Raw genomic sequence first — 16,819 nt, 5'->3', positions numbered from 1 at the left:
TAGTTGTTTTGTCAAGGTGTTCTTGTGTGCACGTGTTCATGAATTGGAAGAGAATCACATCCTACAGGGCAGTACAAAGCTCATGTGGTTTCCAGCTCCCCTGTTTATTGTGTGATGCACGTGCTAGATTTTATTTACAACCCATCCCTACTGCATAGCACCTCCTGTATGGCCTTGTGTCATCCTACATTCTATAAGTGTTTTAAAATATTAAGAAATTGGGTCTTTTCCCGGAGCTGGGACTGGTCAGGAGACAAACCTAAATCCAGTGAATACACACAAGTTGATGAATATGATGTGAATCACATTTTAAGTGCTGCCCAAGGGCTGTGGAGAGGACCTTTCAACCACAGTGATTTCACAAGTGGTTTTTCCAGCATGGTGTATTGAGGGAGATCTGCTTAGAAAGCCACATCCTTTTTCTTGGCTCATCTTCCCACCCCACCCAATGACCGCCTTGCCTCACTCCTTACTTCTTACAGCTGTTTTGGAGTTTGGCCATGCAAAAAACCAAACTTATGGCATTAGGAAAACAAACATGTAAACATAAACTTTAATATGCATGGCACAGTCTTGTTATAGTTCATGTCCCTCCCAGTGGATGTCCATGACGGGGCTTTCTCCCTCCACCATCTTGCTGATCCCTAATGATGTTGTCATTGGATACAGCCACCTCCATGTCCTGAGGCTCTCCAAGTCCTCTTTGCCTTCCTTTTCATTTTCCAGCTTGCCTAATATGCAGTCAAATTCTGGGATGCCAAAGCTTAAAAGTCAGTTTGAGATTTAAAGTGCTTATTTTTTTGTACATGGTTCTCTGGAAGAGGACGAGTAAATGGGGAAGGAAGAAGGACTTCTGGATGCCCCAGACTCTTGAAGCAGGCTTTTCAGCAGCAATGCTCACTGCTTGGCAGCAGGAACTGTCTCACAAAACCAGTCTGCTGGGCACTAGGAGCCATAGAGCAACTCACAATATCAAGATTTTAAGGGTGTAGGGGGAATTGTAACAGTCAACAGTTACCATCTACATGCTTGCTTTCATGCAGAGTCAGGTTTAGCTCAGAGGTGAGTTGGGCTCATGAATGCACTCTTGCTTGCTGCAGAAATGAGCTGTGAGTGAGCAGCCCGAAGAGATTTTTAGTTGTATAACAAGCAGAAGGAAGTGTTCTTTCAGGAATTTCCAACTCCCACTGTATGAGTTGCTGCTGCCAGATGCCCTGAGGATGCCAGAAGCATGAATGTGTTCAGAAAACAACTGTGGAAGGGTGGTCCATAAGGAACTAAAGCAGAAATGTGGGGAGATGACCTCCGGGCTCAGGAAGTCCCTAAGCTGCAGACTGCTGACAGCTGAGAGAGTGCAATGGGGGGAAGATCACTGCCTTGGCCTGGCTTGTCCCCTGCATGTGTGGTCAAGGCCTGGGCTCCCTATGGCTGTTCTGCCTCCCTGCCTGAAAAATGCCGTATCTGGGGCAAGACTGGTTCTTGACGCACTGGAGCATGTCCAGAGAAGGGCGACGAAGCTGAGGAAGGGTCTGGAGAACAAGAGGAGTGGCTGAGGGAGCTGGCGTTGTTTAGTCTGGAGAAGAGGAGGCTGAGAGGGGAGGCATTATCACTTCTACAACTACCTAGAAGGAGGCTGTGGTGAGGTGGTTGGTTGTCTCTTCTCCCAAGTAACAGGTGATAGGATGAGAGAAAATAGCTTCAAGTTGCACCAGGGGAGGTTTAGATTGGATATTAGGAAAAATTTCTTCACCTGAAGGGTTTTCAAGCACTGGAACAGGCTGTCCAGGGAAGTGGTGGAGTCACCATCCCTAGAGGTGTTTAAAAAATGTGTGGGTGTGGTGTTTAGAGACATTGTTTAGTGATGGACTTGGCAGTGCTAGGTTAATGGTTGGACTCGACGATCTTCAAGGTCTTTTCCAACCTGTGATTCTATAATTCTTACTTGGAGCCAGTTTCGGAAGCCAGAACGTGGAGATAAATAATTGTTTCTTTGCTTCTGTCTTGCCTGTGGAAAGAAAGCGGAAAAGGCAGATGATGGTCCTGGTGGCTAACAGCATGATTCACCAAATAATCTATATGTTTACATTCCTTGAAAACTAGATTTAAAGGAGATCCCATCACTGGCAATTTTTCAGATGAGGTTAGATTATTCTGAAGAGCAGCAGAATAACAGTAAATTGGAGATTTTCAGTGGCCTCATTGCAGCTGTGCTGCTGCCTGGAAATCCTATCACAACACTAGCATTAGTAACTTTAACTCTGGTATTTCCTACTGTAAAAACTGTTATTCCAGGTGCTTTCTAAAGTAATGTCTGGGCATGTATTTGCATGTATGGACTTCCTGACTTTTCCTAGATGAAATCTCTCCATGCTTTACCCTGTGCTATGTTGCCATGCCTTTCTGGCCAGGCTGGGTCCTTTTCCTCCCACACCCAATTTTTCACCAGGCCAAGTCTCTTTTGGCTCTGCGTTGGCTTCAGTAAATCTGAGTGGCTCCTCCAGTGCCTATGTAGCTCTACCCTCATCCTGGAAGCTGCTCCAGCAGATACAAGTCATGTCAGAAGGTGAAAGAACTGAAACTATAGGACATTCCCTGAACTTCTTCCCCAGATTTAAAACCACCCCTCAGCCAGCTTTGTCCATGTTGGACGTGAGCATCTCTAGGGGCATCAGCAGTCCCCTCACTGGCACAACTGTGTATGAGAGGTGAGATCAGGGTGGTGAGCACCCCTGGGCACATGCGGGGTGCAGCTGGCAGCCACAGATGCTTAGATGGAATTGCTAAGTTTTTGGGAGGATAGCATGACTGAGGGTTGTGGTCCCTGGCTTTACTTTGCATGGGCACAACAGCCAGCTTGAGCAGGGTTTCCGTGCCATCAACCTGTTCACCTTTCCCTGAGGCCCCTCTGCCTCACCTTCCCTGGGCAGGCAAGATGGCTGAATGAGATGCCAAAAGCTTCTGCCACCACACCAAGGTGCTCTCCTGCTCAAAAGCCTGCTTTGGCTGCCAGTAGTGGCCAGCCGTGGCAGGGAGGACATGTTCCCCTGTGCTGACAGATGGCTCTGAAGGCAGAGTGGCTGTATGTGCTGCCTAAGGAGCGGCCAAAGCCCAGATTGATACTTTTCAGATGGCCATGAAACTGCCCTCCACACTTTCTCTTACTGTCTAGCTCCCATGTAAGGTGTTGGTGGATTCTGGTCAGATCATGCAGGAGAGCCCAGAGCCTGATCTTGCCAGCCAGGGATGAGTTACCCACCAGCCATCCACCCTATTTTTATGTCTATAACAAAACCCATCTGTTCCTCGGAGATGTACAATAACAGTTTTTGCTTAGCAGATTCTGTAGTTGTAAAGGAGGGTTGCTCTGCTCTGTGGGAGAGGAAGGTCCTTAATGCCAGACCTGTGCAAATTTTCAGCATCTTCGATGGTCTCAGGCAGAGTTTTTCCCTTCATCTCAGGCAGGAGCAAAACCAAGCCGCCATCAATCAAGGCAATCACAGCTGTAATCACACAACAAGGATCACAAAGGCAACGCAGTGGTCATGCCTAAGTTTAATTCCAAGTAACTAATTAGTTTTCATTGAAGCACAGCTGCTCCAACAATTGAATAAGGACTACTCAAAGTGATAACAGCTCTTGGCTTTTTATCTATGTCATTCTCATTTTAAAATAACTGCAGACATTTCTGAGGTGCATCTGAGTCCTGGAAAGCTATCGTGGGCTGCAAGCCCAGAGGTGGTCTGGCTCCCTTGCTTTGTGCATGTGGTGTGAAGGAAATAGATTGTGGGTCTACTTGTCCAGCTGGTATGGTATGTGACTTTTTCTGTAGGGAGACAGGAGGTCATCCTGCTCAGGCCTCAGGTCCTGTAACCATGTGCAGATGAGAGAGGCAGAACCCAAAGACATTCCTTCCTTGAGAAGGGCCCAGCAGGAACAAGACAAAGCTTGAAACAGCTTTCCCAAAACCATGGCGTCCCTTCTGTTGCAGAAAGGGCTAAGGGGTGACTTTGATTCAACTTCCAAACACTCAGATGAAAGAGACTTACCAAGCTGTGCCTTATATGTGTACACACATACATTTATAAACATCTCTTTCTGTTTTTTTAGAAGGCAAGAAGTAGTTCACCAAACTCATCCATCTAGGCCATGGCCAACCAATCTGTTTCAGGGCTCTTACCAAAGACAACCAGGGGCAGTTCATGCCAGAGTTCCACTAGTCTGTACACGAGGAAGGGAGTTATGATCCCACCAAGGTCACACATGGATGAGCAGACAAGGACTCCCAGGTTCCTGTGAAGTGGAAACATAGGCATGCACACACACACAATGTCACAGCTCTGCACCCCAGCACCCTGGCAGGACCCCCACAACTGGGAGCAGGGTATGAAGAGCAGGTCAGCACCCTGCCCAGGGTATTTGCAGCTGAGGGGAGGACGGATGAGCCATGAGCCTCAGGGAGAAAAAGACAGATAACACCCTGGCTCTTAGAAAGGGGCTTGGAAAGCCTGGCCCCTATGGTGGTGAACATAATCAAAAGAGAACACAAGCAGAGCACTGTACCATGGAGAAATGCTGCAAGATGAAATGGGTGAAGAAGGAGAGAGTTAGACAAGGCAATACATTAAGACTAGCCTTATATTGCAGGACAGATGTAAATGAGCATTTGACCTCTCCTGGTTCACTGAACTGCATTGGAAGGGGGCCTGGAGGGTGTTTGGGAAGGTTTCTTACACATCCTCTCGTCCTCTCACCTGCTGCCTTTGTGCTGGGCTCAGAAGTGGGGAAGGGTCTTTGCCCAGGTAAGGTGGTGGGTTTCTGCTGCACCATCCAGCAGCTCTCCTCCACCTTTGCAAGGTGTATTTTATACATGCAAACTCCTTTTGCAGGGCACTGCGTGAGCCACAGGCTACTCAGCTGCAGCCACAGCCTTGAGTTGGCCTCTTGCAGCCTCTTCCAAAGAAACACCCAGTGCTTCTACTAGCTAACAGAAGATGGTGCACTTACCTGAGAAATGTTGGATACAGCTCAGGATTTACCAAGCAAATAATTTCGTAGCACATGGTAATTCCCATCCTGCCCAAGCAAGCTGCAGTCATTTTAAGCCAATAAAGACCTGGAAAGTCATTGTGCACATTAAGGCTGGAATATGAAACTATGTATTTTTTTTCTGCTCTTGACATAAAGCAGCATTAAAGATGTAATTTAAGGAAACAGTAAGTTTGCTGTCATGAAATGTCAAGAGGATAGCACATGATGGTGTTCTGTTTCACTCAGTAATGAATTTATAATGCAGTTGTCTTGGGATTTGAGCAAATAACCAAGACTTGAGAATGTGCTGTCACAGAGATGAGAAATCAATGATATAAAGTAGTTTAGGTTATCAAGTGCATTAACCAAAAGCTTATGCAAGATGCCATTTCTTGCTTGCAATAAAAATAAACAGAGGGCAGCTGCGTTGTTTGGTAGTTGAAATCTGGTTATCAGCAATATACTATATACTTTTGAACAGAGGCTTCTGATGGCTTTCAGGCTGGATTTTCCCCCTGTCTCTCAGTGCCTACTTTACAATTGCTTTCACACCTGGAGCTACAGATGTTTGCTGCAAATAAATGACTATCCCAGCCCTGCATGTAGAGTCAGCCCAGGCCACCTCTGTGTGTCATGTGGGCTTTTAGATCCCAGGCTGACCTTGGATCATGGCTTCAGCTATTTCAGCTATTAGGACACCTGGAGCATTGAGTTTATCCCTCATTTACCCAGCTGAGGGATGCATCAAGCCCAGGGCAGTATTTTATCTGTTGGTAAGCCCTGGCAGCAGAGCCTCTCCAAAGCTGAGATGCCAGCTCCTGCTGCATGAGGTTTGCAGCAGTTGCAGCTGTGGTAGTCTGGGGCCCTTGCGGCCTCCCTGCTAAAGTTCTGCCTGCCCCACAGCCCCTGCAGAGCCTGGGTGGAAAACAACCCTTTTCTGGAGGGCTGGACTTTGGGCTTTGAAAGTGGCGCAGCTCTGGGCTGGCGGTGCTGATGCAGGCGAGTGGGGAAGGCTGAAGTCTCTGGTGGTGAGTGATGCTGCCAACCCTGTGGGGCATTAAACCATGGGTTGAGCTGGGTTGGCAGCAGCATCTTTACTGACCGTGCCTGTTCCTGGTGCAAGGCTCTTGCATGAGCACTGCTGTACCCCTTGCCCTGGCACAGGCAGCAGCTGGGGGGCCGTGGGACTCCCACCCCTGCGCTCCCCCAGAAAAGCCCAGCAGTCCCTTACATAGCCCCTGCGCTTGCCAGTCACTTGTTAAGATGAGTTTCCATTGTCTGGACACCGGGGATTTTTGCCTATGACATTTTTCCTTAACATTTTGTGTTCTTTGTCCTTATCCCCCTGTGAACTGATGGTTGTTTAGCACTGTAATGCCTGTGGTTTCAGTTTAGTTGTATGCCATAAAGAAAAAGGAAAGATGTTTCATTTGGTGGCCTCTAGGGGACAAATTGCTTTGAGGCTATGGCCCTGGAGAGAATGCTTAGCTAAACAAAAGCCAAGTGCCTGTCATCATGGTTGCTCAACATCCTACATTTATAGCAGCAGCGCTGTTGATGTGTAGATGCAGAAGGCACTTAGTGTACCCAGATGGTATTTCACTCTGTGCATGTGCCATACCTTTTCCTTTTCAGAAGCAGAAACCATGAGGATTTTTGGATGAAAACTCTGAACTGTGCATTCAAATCCAAATTTTAGGCCAGGGAAAAATTGTGGACCTAACATGGCATGTCTCTTGATCTAGCACTTGCAGGCTTGCCATTTGATTTGATGCTATTTTGGAAATTTATTTCGCCCCATTTATCCAGCCTCTCCTTAGCTGGTATAAGTGCTGATGGTGGGATATACATTAGCTTTTGTGAGAATTAATTGTTGGAGGAGGTTTGCATGACTCACTGTCTGGGACTAGCGCTGTAACGAGGCAAGCGCTTCCTGTCATCATGTTTGCCACAGCCCAGGGGTAGCGACAGCCAATGCGATCCAGTGTTAGGATGAGGATGAAGGCGGCTGGGAACTCGACAAGAGCAGAATAGAGGAAATCCAGATACATGTTTCCAGAGGCTATTCCCATGTGCATGATGAGCCCCTGGTAGACAACGGAGCTTGTGAACCTGGGCAGAGAACAGGGTGCAAATGAAGCCAAACCCTCTGGGAGAAAGTTCATGCAAAGAACTGAGATGTGCATCTGGTCAGGAGCAAAAGTGGCTTAAAGCGATGATTATTTAGGGCACCAAATCACACACCTCCATTTGGGCTGCAAAAACATTCTCTTACCAGCTGTACATCAAAATGAAAGTGTGTTTTCTTATCTGAGGTGTCCTGACCAGATCTAGAAATGAAGGTGCTGGTTTTTCTCCATCTTCATTTTCGAAGCTCAGATTCTGGAAGCACAAGCCACAGAGGGACAAGAGATTACAGTAGGCAGGGGTGAGGGTGGTGAGCACTGCAATTAGTATTTTCCTCTAGGTTAATGGAAGGATGAGGGTTTTCATTTTCCAGTTAAGGAGCTGAGAGGAAAGTAACTTCTCCAGAGTGTTTTATAGAAAGGAATAATGAAAATTTATATAGACAGCCTTCATATCTGTGCAGCCATGTCTATAAGGCTGTTGCATGGCATGAAGCAGCATTTAAAAAAAAAGTGTAAGAATGTTCTGGAATTTTCAGTCATGAGATTTGGTGAGTTTCCTGTTGACTGATACTACTTAAAGGAAGAACTTTTCTTGTCTGCTGGCTACTTTTGAAAGCCTCTTTTCCCAAATATGCTCTGCCTAGGGGCAGTCAAAGAGAAGAAAACTAATTTGCCTTTGCTTTAGGGAACTGCAGTGCTTTCAGTTGCCAAGCTGCTCTCTACTCTAAACCCAAAACAATCCTAAATTATAACATTATTTGCCTTGAGGTTTGCATATATGCAGCAAATGCAGTGCAGTCACCTGGAAAGAGAGAGGTAGCTTCTTCTTATTTCCCCTGGCAATGCGCTTAATAACGTCCATAGCTTTGTCATTTTGCTTTTGAGCTATCAGCCACCTGGGTGACTCGGGCAGGCACCTGCAACACATATAAGCATGACAGCTACTGGGAAGGAAAATGCATGTTGCTGGTATGCAGAAAAAAAATTGAACTGAGTTTCTCAGGCTAGGATCCTGTAGCATATTGAATATCCACAGGTGGTAATGAGCTCAGTGGTAGCTGTGGCTTTCAGTTACTGCACTCTAATTTGTGCTCCACTTGAATGTCAATGTAGCCTGATTTTTAATCTGTTTTCAAAGCTAAAACCAGTTTATTGTAGTTTGGAAACATTAGTCTACAATAAATTCTGTTGATATGTTGTAGAAATGGGTAATAGTCTGTGGATATAAAAAAATAACAGTTGTAAACCCGATCCTTAAGCTCTTCCATGTTAAAAATAATCTTTCAAAAAAAAAATCCCCAAAAAATCTCCAAATTTGTTTCCTGATCTGGTTATAGAACTTTCTAAGGAGCATTTTCACTCAATTTTTTTACAAAAAGCCAACAAAAGTCTGTTGATTACATTAGGAAAAAAACCAAAACAAAACAGCTATTTTAATTAATTATTAGAAAACTCACTTCTCACAGTAGCTGGAAGTAGCATTCAATAAATAGTGACATTAGTCTGCGATGAGTGGCAAGGACTCCAAACACAGAAGCATTACAACATGTTGCAGGTAGGCCCTTGCTCTTAAGTGAATCAAACTAAAGCCCTGGGCAGGGGGAACAGAACAACAGAAAAGGGCCAGATCTGAGCTGATGTTGTCCCTCTTGTCTGGGAGCTGGAAAAGCAGGCACTTACCAATAGTAGAGCAGGAAGAAGAAACTGGGCAGCGTGACAGCAAGCTGGAGCCACCTCCAGTGTGGAAGTGCATAAGCCAGGGCAGTGAGGACGAGGAGTCCCACGGTGAAGGCCAGCTGGTAAGTGATGCCCACTGCCCTCCGGTAGTTTGAGCCAACAAATTCTGCAACTGCATAGACAAGTTGTATGAGCAAAAATTAATTGGTTTGGAGAGCCAGGGGAATGTAGCTCCTGCCAGCTAAACTCATGTGAAGCCCTTGTGCTTAGCAGTGCCCTTATGTCATGGTGCACGGGCATGGACTTGGATGGGAAAGCAGAGCAGCTCTGGGTCCCCAGTGTAAATCACAGGGTAGGTCCTGACGCTTCCTCCTCTGCTGGTCAGCTGGGGACTTCACCCCTGCCTGTAGGGGTGTCAGGGCCTCACCCATCAACACATGGCAAAGGTTGCTTCCTTCCTCCCATTCCTTCTAGGTAAGAAGTAAATGGGAAAATAAAATAGCTGGCAAATAAAATAGACAGCTGGCAAGATCTTGCCTCTAGACCTTGTCCTTCATTTTGGCATGTGCCTCTCCAGGTATGAAGGCTCCATAGTTTTCAGAGCTGCCTCCTAATTATTCCATTTATGCCTATAAGCTGGTGCCAGCTTGGGTCACAAACACCTGCACTGAAGCAAAGAGGTGCAGTTTGGCAGTAAGTAGCACAGTGTCACTGTCTGCTCTTGTTACACACGGCTCCTTAAAAATTGGATGGCACCAGCAGGGTCAGCCCTGTTGCTGAAGAGGGGTTTCCTGCCCAGAAAGTGTACTTGCAAGCTGCCGTAACTGAGGACGTAGCCAGTCAGCCAGCCCGCCTTGCTGACCAGACCCTGGATCAGGCGGAAGATCACTGTCCAGGTGTAGGTGGGCGCAAAGGCCATGAGAACCCCTGAGACCGCATTGATGAGGACTGTGACCAGGAGGCAGAGTTTGCGGCCAAACCTTCAGAGGGAAAGAAGAAAAGAGAAGAAACAGGCTCAGTTGCTGACAGGGTAGGGTGGCAAACCAAAGGAGTTAAAGAGCATGGAGATGGACCCTTTTCCCCTCTATTTGAGTAGGAGTCTGTATCAGCTCTTCCCTTTGCAACATTTTTCATCTCAATGGAAACTCATGAGATTCCCCTGTCCTGTGTCCTTGCTCACTTCTTGTTAACGACTTAGCTAATGGGTTCAGGAAATGCTCTTATATGGCTCTTCAGCCCATCTTTCAAAGCTGCAATAGCTTTTTACTGGGGATCTTGTTTGATAACTGTGAACTTTACCTATGTTCTCATCAACCTTGGCTGACTGTTGAGCTCTTCATGAAAACGGTTTTGTATATCCCTGTTTTTTTGTCATTCACTGTATAACCATGACTCACTGATAATCAGAAATAAATTGTTTCCAAAAGAAACAAGCTTACTGGAACACTGGAAAGGCATTTCTTTTTCTAGCTGACAAGATACATTTTCAGTTAGAAGTATGATTAAAAAAACTTTCCTCCTGTTATGAGATTGACATAGAGACGTTTTTGACTTGCCTTGAAGCCCAGCCCAGGAGAGCCTCATCAGACCTTGAGGGGAGCCCTCTCCTGCAAACGCCCTTTCCCAGTGCCCTAGCTCTGAATGGCAGAGGCACAAGTGATGCATGTTAGCACTGACCTTGGGAGCTGTCTAGGGAAAAAGGCATGCCATTTCCAAGCCACCTATGACTCTCAAATGTCAAAGTCAGCACTCTGGATGGGCGCCCAGAGACTGATCAAATAAATGAGTAGGTCTAATCCCTCAGAGAGAAGCAGGTTTGGAAAGAGCTTATGAAACCTCCTGTGAAGCACTTAAAATGTTTGCAGAAGTTGTCCTGAGCACAATGGGTTGCAGCAGTCTCACTCAGGGGAAAACCAGCACTCCAGCTGCACTAAGGCTGTCTGACGAGAAGAGGATGGGTGTCTCAAATCCCAGAAACTCAAAATTCATGGGCCTTTTTCCCATTCCCTCTACTAAATGTGAGGCTTCTGTGGTTGTTTCTGCCCTGAGCATGACTCTCTATGTGTATGGGATTTTGTATTGCTCTTGTGTGCTTGCAGTGCTTTAGAACTGTGGTAAACTGGGGCAGAATGGCAGTAAGCAGAGCAGTAAAAAAAACCTCGATACTGTGATGTGCGTGTGTGTTATCTTAGCAGCAATGATATTCTACTCCCTCATGTCTTTTCATACTTTTGCTTGATAATAAGCATTGGTAAAAAGATCCTTCAGTATTTTGACACTGAGAGAGAGAGCATTTCAGATATGTCTGGCTGTGGGTTTGGGAGCTCCGGTTTCTATTGGCTCACACAACCATATGCTGCCAAGAAATGCCTTTGCTAGTGAACATTATTGCCTAATCCACTTCTGTGCTGAAAAGGTGGTCTGAAGAGTGGTGCCTCTGATGGTCATGGGATCTGCTTGCTGCTGTTTCATGCCCTGTCATGCCTGGATGAGTGGCTGATGCATATTCCCTCCTTTGCTCCCATGACCTGTGCACCATTATCTGAGCATCAATTCTGGGAAAAAAGAATACTTTCAAATTCACTATAAGACTGTCTAGAAAACAAGAATTCATGTTAAGGGGCAGCGAGGATGAGAAAGAGAGGATGAGGGGTTGATGTATGTTTCTAATACAAAAAAGAAACCAAGATCTTTCAAGATGTGTGTGAAGAAAAGCAAAAATTGGCATGTGTGTGTCAAATTTTGTCCTTCCAATCAGACAGGGAACTCCAGCCCAGGACTGCAGACTGGACGTAGAACTTTTGTGTACTACTGTAGCCATCTGATGTCTTTCACCTTTCTGCTAAAGGTGTCGACTCACATAAGATGTGGCCAGAAAGAATTACTTTGATAAATCACTATCTTCTGATGACAAATCCGTTTAAGCAGAAAGCTTCCATCATGGGCTGGTTCACTGGCAGTAAGCTAATGGTTTCCTGAGGACTGGAAAGTGGTCTGTCCAAACCATGTATAGGTGAGCTGCTTCAAACCAGGCTTGCCCATGTGGTGGGAACAGGCTGAGGTTAGCTAGGCCTGCGGTAACCCGTTTCCCCTCAAAGGTGGTGCACACAATCTAATCAATGATGTGTTTGCCTGCAACAAAACATGGGAGAGGGGACCCTCAAGACAAACACAGTCCTATCCTTATTTTGTGACACAATTTTATATTTTATGAAGGGCCTGATCAGCATGTGAGGAAAAGGCTATTGCCCATCTATGTTCTTGAGAATACAAGAAAAAAAACATTTCTCCAAGACAGACTTGACTCTACAGGAGGATTGTTTACCCCATGCTATGTTCACCTCTCCAAATTCCAGTCTTAGCCTCTCACCATGTTACTGAAAAATCTGGTAAACGCCCACAGGAAAGTCAGGTACAAAACATTAAACTAGTTTAATTTGTCTAACAAAAAAACCCACCCAGTGGCCAGATCTATAGCATGATGACATTTGTGGTGGAAAAGAGGAGGTGGGGGATTATAAGGTCTAGATCTGGCTACGTACAGAGTCAGCTGTTAAAAAGGGGGACCAAAGAAAATTTAAGAAGGAGCAACTTCTTCTATTTCTTTATCTGAGAAAAACCCTCCCATTTTGAAACTGATTTATGGCCCTCTGGATACTGTTAAATTTAACATGAATCAAGTTTATCACAAAGATAGGCAAATAGCTCTTGGTGCGTGAGTTAAAATTTCATCTCAAACTCTGAGCTTGCATTGCAGTTTGCCACTGTGAAAGAAAACAAAATCTCTTCACTTGTGAATATACAGATTCCCCATGGAGCCACTGAGAGGCTGTAAAAGTGAAGAAGCACCATGGCATTTCTGTGGATTCCTGGATCACAACAGCCTTTGAAAGCCAGGACTTGAGAACCACCATCTACCCCTTTGTAAGTGACACATAGGCCTTTTAGATCAAGGTTTAAGTGCTTTAATTTCCTCTTAGAATTGTGAATATTGTACAGAGATGTGCAGGAAGCAGATAGCCAGAGGAAACATTTAATCTCACACCTGTCTACATACTACCTACCTGTCTGCTACATAGCCAATGCTCATGGAGCCAATAAAAAATCCAGCATTCACACATGACTGGAAGAGGTCCAGCTTCCAGGAGTCCTCACACACCAGGTTAAACTGCAAGAGCAACCACAATTAGAAGAGCAGGAACATTCAACACAAACCATGGCTTTTCAAGGAGGGATGGTGGAACAAAACCAATGACACACAACTAGAAAACAAGCTCCAAAAAAACCCCAACTCTAATCTCTTAAACTGTCATCTGCAATACATCTTGTCCAGATTTTCTCAGACTTTGCAGAAAAGTTACACCCTGGAAAATGATTGCACAATGACACATAAGGAGAGTGAAAAAGGGAGAGAGACTTCGAACAAACAAATAAGAAAGTTCAGAAAGATCTCACCCTTTCCTCTGCACCCATCTGCTTAAAATTTGGAAGATGCTTAGAGCATTGATTCCTTCTCCGATGCCAAGGCCTGTCTCTGACTGTGTTTGGCAGGGTTGCCATGAGCCCTGCTGGAGGGGAGCCGAGATGGCTGTCCTGCTCCTCACTAGTGCTGGCAAAACACCCAGAATTCGGTTGACTTTTCTCTGCAGTGAACTTCTGTAACTTGCTTTTGATTTACAATTAACAGGTTACCAACCTGCACCCAGCAAGGGGAGGAGGGCAAAGTGGTGTTAACGTCTCTATAGCTGGAAATATTCATTCAGTTGTAACTAGACTTCATTCCAGAGCAAAGCATGAAAGTCTTTGGCTGCTTATTTAATCTCTTTCTAACCTGGACAAGTTTGCTGGGGCTGTACCAAACAGCTCAGCTTAGTTTCCCTGGATCTCCTGATGCAGAGGATGGCTGGGACTGCTCTTCTCTGCCCCAACCCATCTCTCCCAAGGGAAAGGGAGGTGGAGTTGCTTTGTAAGGATGATGACAGCAAAGCAAGGGAATATGAAGGAAGGAAGCTGTGAAGTATCCAGTATCACAGTTTTTTGAGAATAGGTTACAGAAACACCAGCTAGGCATGGTTTAGGTATAGTTAATACAGGTTTGGGACTGGAGGAGGAGTAGAAGAGATCTCTTTTGAGGCCATTCCCATGCTCCAAATCTCTGGCTTGTAGACTGTTCATAGTGGTTGGCACAGTTTTTCACTGTCAAAACTATCTGGTTTAGATACTGTAAGTTGGAAGAAAAGAACACTGCCGTTGCTAATTCATTATCTGACAAATTTAGCCCCATCTTCTACTTCTTCATTGTATGTGAGTAGCTGTTTATGACCCAAATGTGCAATTCCTCAGTTTGGGCTGTGGGTTGCTACCCTCGATTTGGTGACTGAAATACTGAATTATGAGAATAGGCATTGTCTGATTTATGACAAACTTGTAGTATTATCCTCACAGAAAAATCAATAATTTCCCATTATTTATGCATATAAATCCTCACTCTAAGTCCCTAGCAAATCCTGATATTCCCTGTTTATTAGCAGTCAGGCTCAGGTCATGCACCAAAAGCAAACTGTCCCAATCCACCATCTTCTAGCTTCAAGGTGTGCAGGCAAGAGTGGTTTTGCTGGACAAATTGTGTCTTACCTCAGTTACAAGAGAGGTCCCCGGGGAGTCGTAGACCCAGCCATCCTGGCAAGGACCGAGAGGAACAGTGCTCTGGTTGCCCACGAGGCTGCCAAGAGGGTCTGTGCAGCTGACGCCCGTCGTGTTCCAGTCCCCCTCGTACCTCTGGCAGCGGCTGCTGAAACTGGGCCCGTAGCTGCCCCACTCAGGAACCGCGCGATTCAGCTGCTCCTCCGGGCTCCAGCCACACTGCTGGCTCAGCTCGACCACCCCGGGACTGAAGCAGTGATGCTCGGGGATGAACCCGAAGAAGACGACACCCACGTACACCGGGGTGAAGGCAGCAGAAAGCAAACACAGGACAAAGAAGGTCTGCTTCTGGAACCTGTCAAATTCTCCAATCTGCTCTAAAATGTCATCCAGGGTTGGCATCTTTGTATGTTGCAACTCATTGAAATATCTCACTCAGCTGCTTTCCAGGGCTTTGCCTTTCACTGCATGCTTAAATAACAGCTGAAGTGTTTGTCCAAAACTCACAAATAATTAATTAACTTTGTCAATTGTCAAGCCATGCATCGCAACCTTACTTTCTCAAATACCATTTCTAAACACACTTTGGCTGTCCTGTTTAGGCCTCTATTGTTATTTTGTTTTATATATGACATGCTGGAAATACAAGAGCTAATGTCTTAGATTATGGTCCTTCCAGTCTGTCACTGAGAGTGTGTCAGTGCACAGTCTGAGGTAGGTGATAATTCCTTTGTTCAGTATTTTCAGAGGCCATAAATATGATGAAAGCAGTGTTTTCCTTTCCCTTGTATATACACAACTGAAGAACGTTATACTAAAAATTACAATGGATATGGATGACCACTTGTGTGCTGCTTTTGGAGAGTAGAAAAAGACAGCGCAGAGCAGACACAACAGGACAGATTTCTTTTAGGCACCTAATAGCTAAATAATAGTGTGGTGCCCCAAATAGGAAGCAGACCAGCCTCTGCAGTACATGTTGGCACTTCTGAATCAGAGATGCCCAGACCAAATTTGCAGGGTTTCACACATGGCTGCCCCGCACCCAAGGACCTGAGAGTGGCCCCAAGACCTATCACCAGCCCTTGCATGCCCACCCTGTCCTCTGCCTCTTGCCCTGCACCCTGGGGAGGTGTCAGGTAGAGGCTGCCGTAAACCACAGTCCCATCTCACAAACACTTTTCAGCTATTTAGTGGGAATCTATTAGGCATTTATTACATGTAAATGTATGCTTAAGCAATTGTGACATTCTCAGCTTCTTTTACTGAGGGGGTTGATTTATGCCATGTTCCCATAGCCACGGTTGCACGAAGTTCCTTAGTGTTGTTCCCCGTTTGCCTACCTTATAAACAATTATCTTGTGTCAAATAATGTAAGCAATGATGGAGGACTGGAAGGGGTTCAGTGCAGCTGAACATCAGTGAGGATGTGGACAAAAAACATCTATGGGCAAAGATTTCTGCATGGAAATTTTCTGCAGACAGATTTTATTACCCCTCTTTCTAAGTCAGGGTGTAACAACTCTGTAGCTTATTTAGTGCTTCTGAAGGGAATCCCCGAGCAGGCTGCTCTCACTGAATTAATTTCCCCCCAAAGAGCACTCTGTGACCTCTCCAAGTTTTATGAAGCACAAAACTAGACAATGAACCTTGGAAGGAAACAGAGGTGATGAGTAACGTGATATTTCAAAGGGTTATTAATAACAAGCCCTGTTGAGTTACAACAACTGGCATACCCAGGAACTGTCATGAATCACACACAGGACTGCTACTTTGCAATAAACCTTTTTCACAGCTTTGAAAAGACCAGACCTTTGACCATTTACAGCTAAACTGCTTACTTACCTCTGTTCAGGTCTGGTTTACATCAGAAGAAGGGAATGGGCTATTCCCCACGTTAATGCCATAGGAGCTCATTGCACTAGCAGCTTCTAAACCTCACACCCACCTGCACACAGACTACTCAGCAGTGCCCATATTTGATACATTTCTTAACCTGGGTTTAGCTGAATTAAAAACTGAATTATATGTGACAAGAAGTGCATAAAGCATCCTGGAAATCTGCTCTACACCCCTTCCCAATTCTGCCTAATGTAGTTTCATGCTGGAGAGAGCAAGAAGGAAGACTGATGTAAATATTTTGCTCATATGCCAGATATGCTGGCAGAAGGTTGTATCTCTGCTTTTCAGGCAGATTGATGGTGTTTCTCTTGGGAAACCTCTAATGTCATTTGAGTATTCTCCTGTATTGCCAGTAAGCAAAGTAGTGTCCTACAGTGGGTGAGTAGCTTCAGATATTGCATGGTGTCCAGAGGTTTTTTTAATTGACATCTGAGCTGCCC

The 16,819-nt window shown here is 45.4% G+C and overlaps 1 protein-coding gene across 1 annotated transcript; it reads right to left on the bottom strand.

Annotated features, from left to right (window-relative positions):
• Window positions 1–576: 576 nt before the first annotated feature.
• On the bottom strand, window positions 577–14,879 carry LOC104547764 (solute carrier family 22 member 2-like). The gene is made up of 12 exons (XM_010193585.1): window positions 14,469–14,879; window positions 12,899–13,002; window positions 9,660–9,814; window positions 8,838–9,006; window positions 7,960–8,074; window positions 7,304–7,410; window positions 6,926–7,140; window positions 5,005–5,113; window positions 4,178–4,290; window positions 3,401–3,500; window positions 1,943–2,005; window positions 577–763 (listed from the first exon to the last, which is right to left on the bottom strand). Exons 1-12 carry the CDS (start codon window positions 14,877–14,879, stop codon window positions 577–579), a joined length of 1,848 nt encoding a protein of 615 aa, XP_010191887.1.
• Between the last annotated feature and the right edge of the window lie 1,940 nt (window positions 14,880–16,819).

This window comes from Mesitornis unicolor, unplaced genomic scaffold, assembly GCF_000695765.1.
Source record: "Mesitornis unicolor isolate BGI_N332 unplaced genomic scaffold, ASM69576v1 scaffold22400, whole genome shotgun sequence".
NCBI lineage: Eukaryota > Metazoa > Chordata > Aves > Mesitornithiformes > Mesitornithidae > Mesitornis > Mesitornis unicolor.
The sequence above is the reverse complement of the archived record's forward strand: the minus strand, read 5'-3'. Positions and strand labels throughout refer to the sequence as shown.

What these genes read in the sequence shown, in the direction of transcription:
- LOC104547764 (XM_010193585.1), bottom strand. Translation starts at nt 14,879, where the DNA reads ATGCCAACCCTGGATGACATTTTAGAGCAGATTGGAGAATTTGACAGG. An exon ending in TTCATTTTGATGTACAGCTG is followed by an intron (nt 7,141 to 7,303) that starts GTAAGAGAATGT and finishes TTCTCTGCCCAG; the next exon opens with GTTCACAAGCTCCGTTGTCT. An exon ending in GATGCTGAAAATTTGCACAG is followed by an intron (nt 2,006 to 3,400) that starts GTCTGGCATTAA and finishes TTCTTTCCACAG; the next exon opens with GCAAGACAGAAGCAAAGAAA.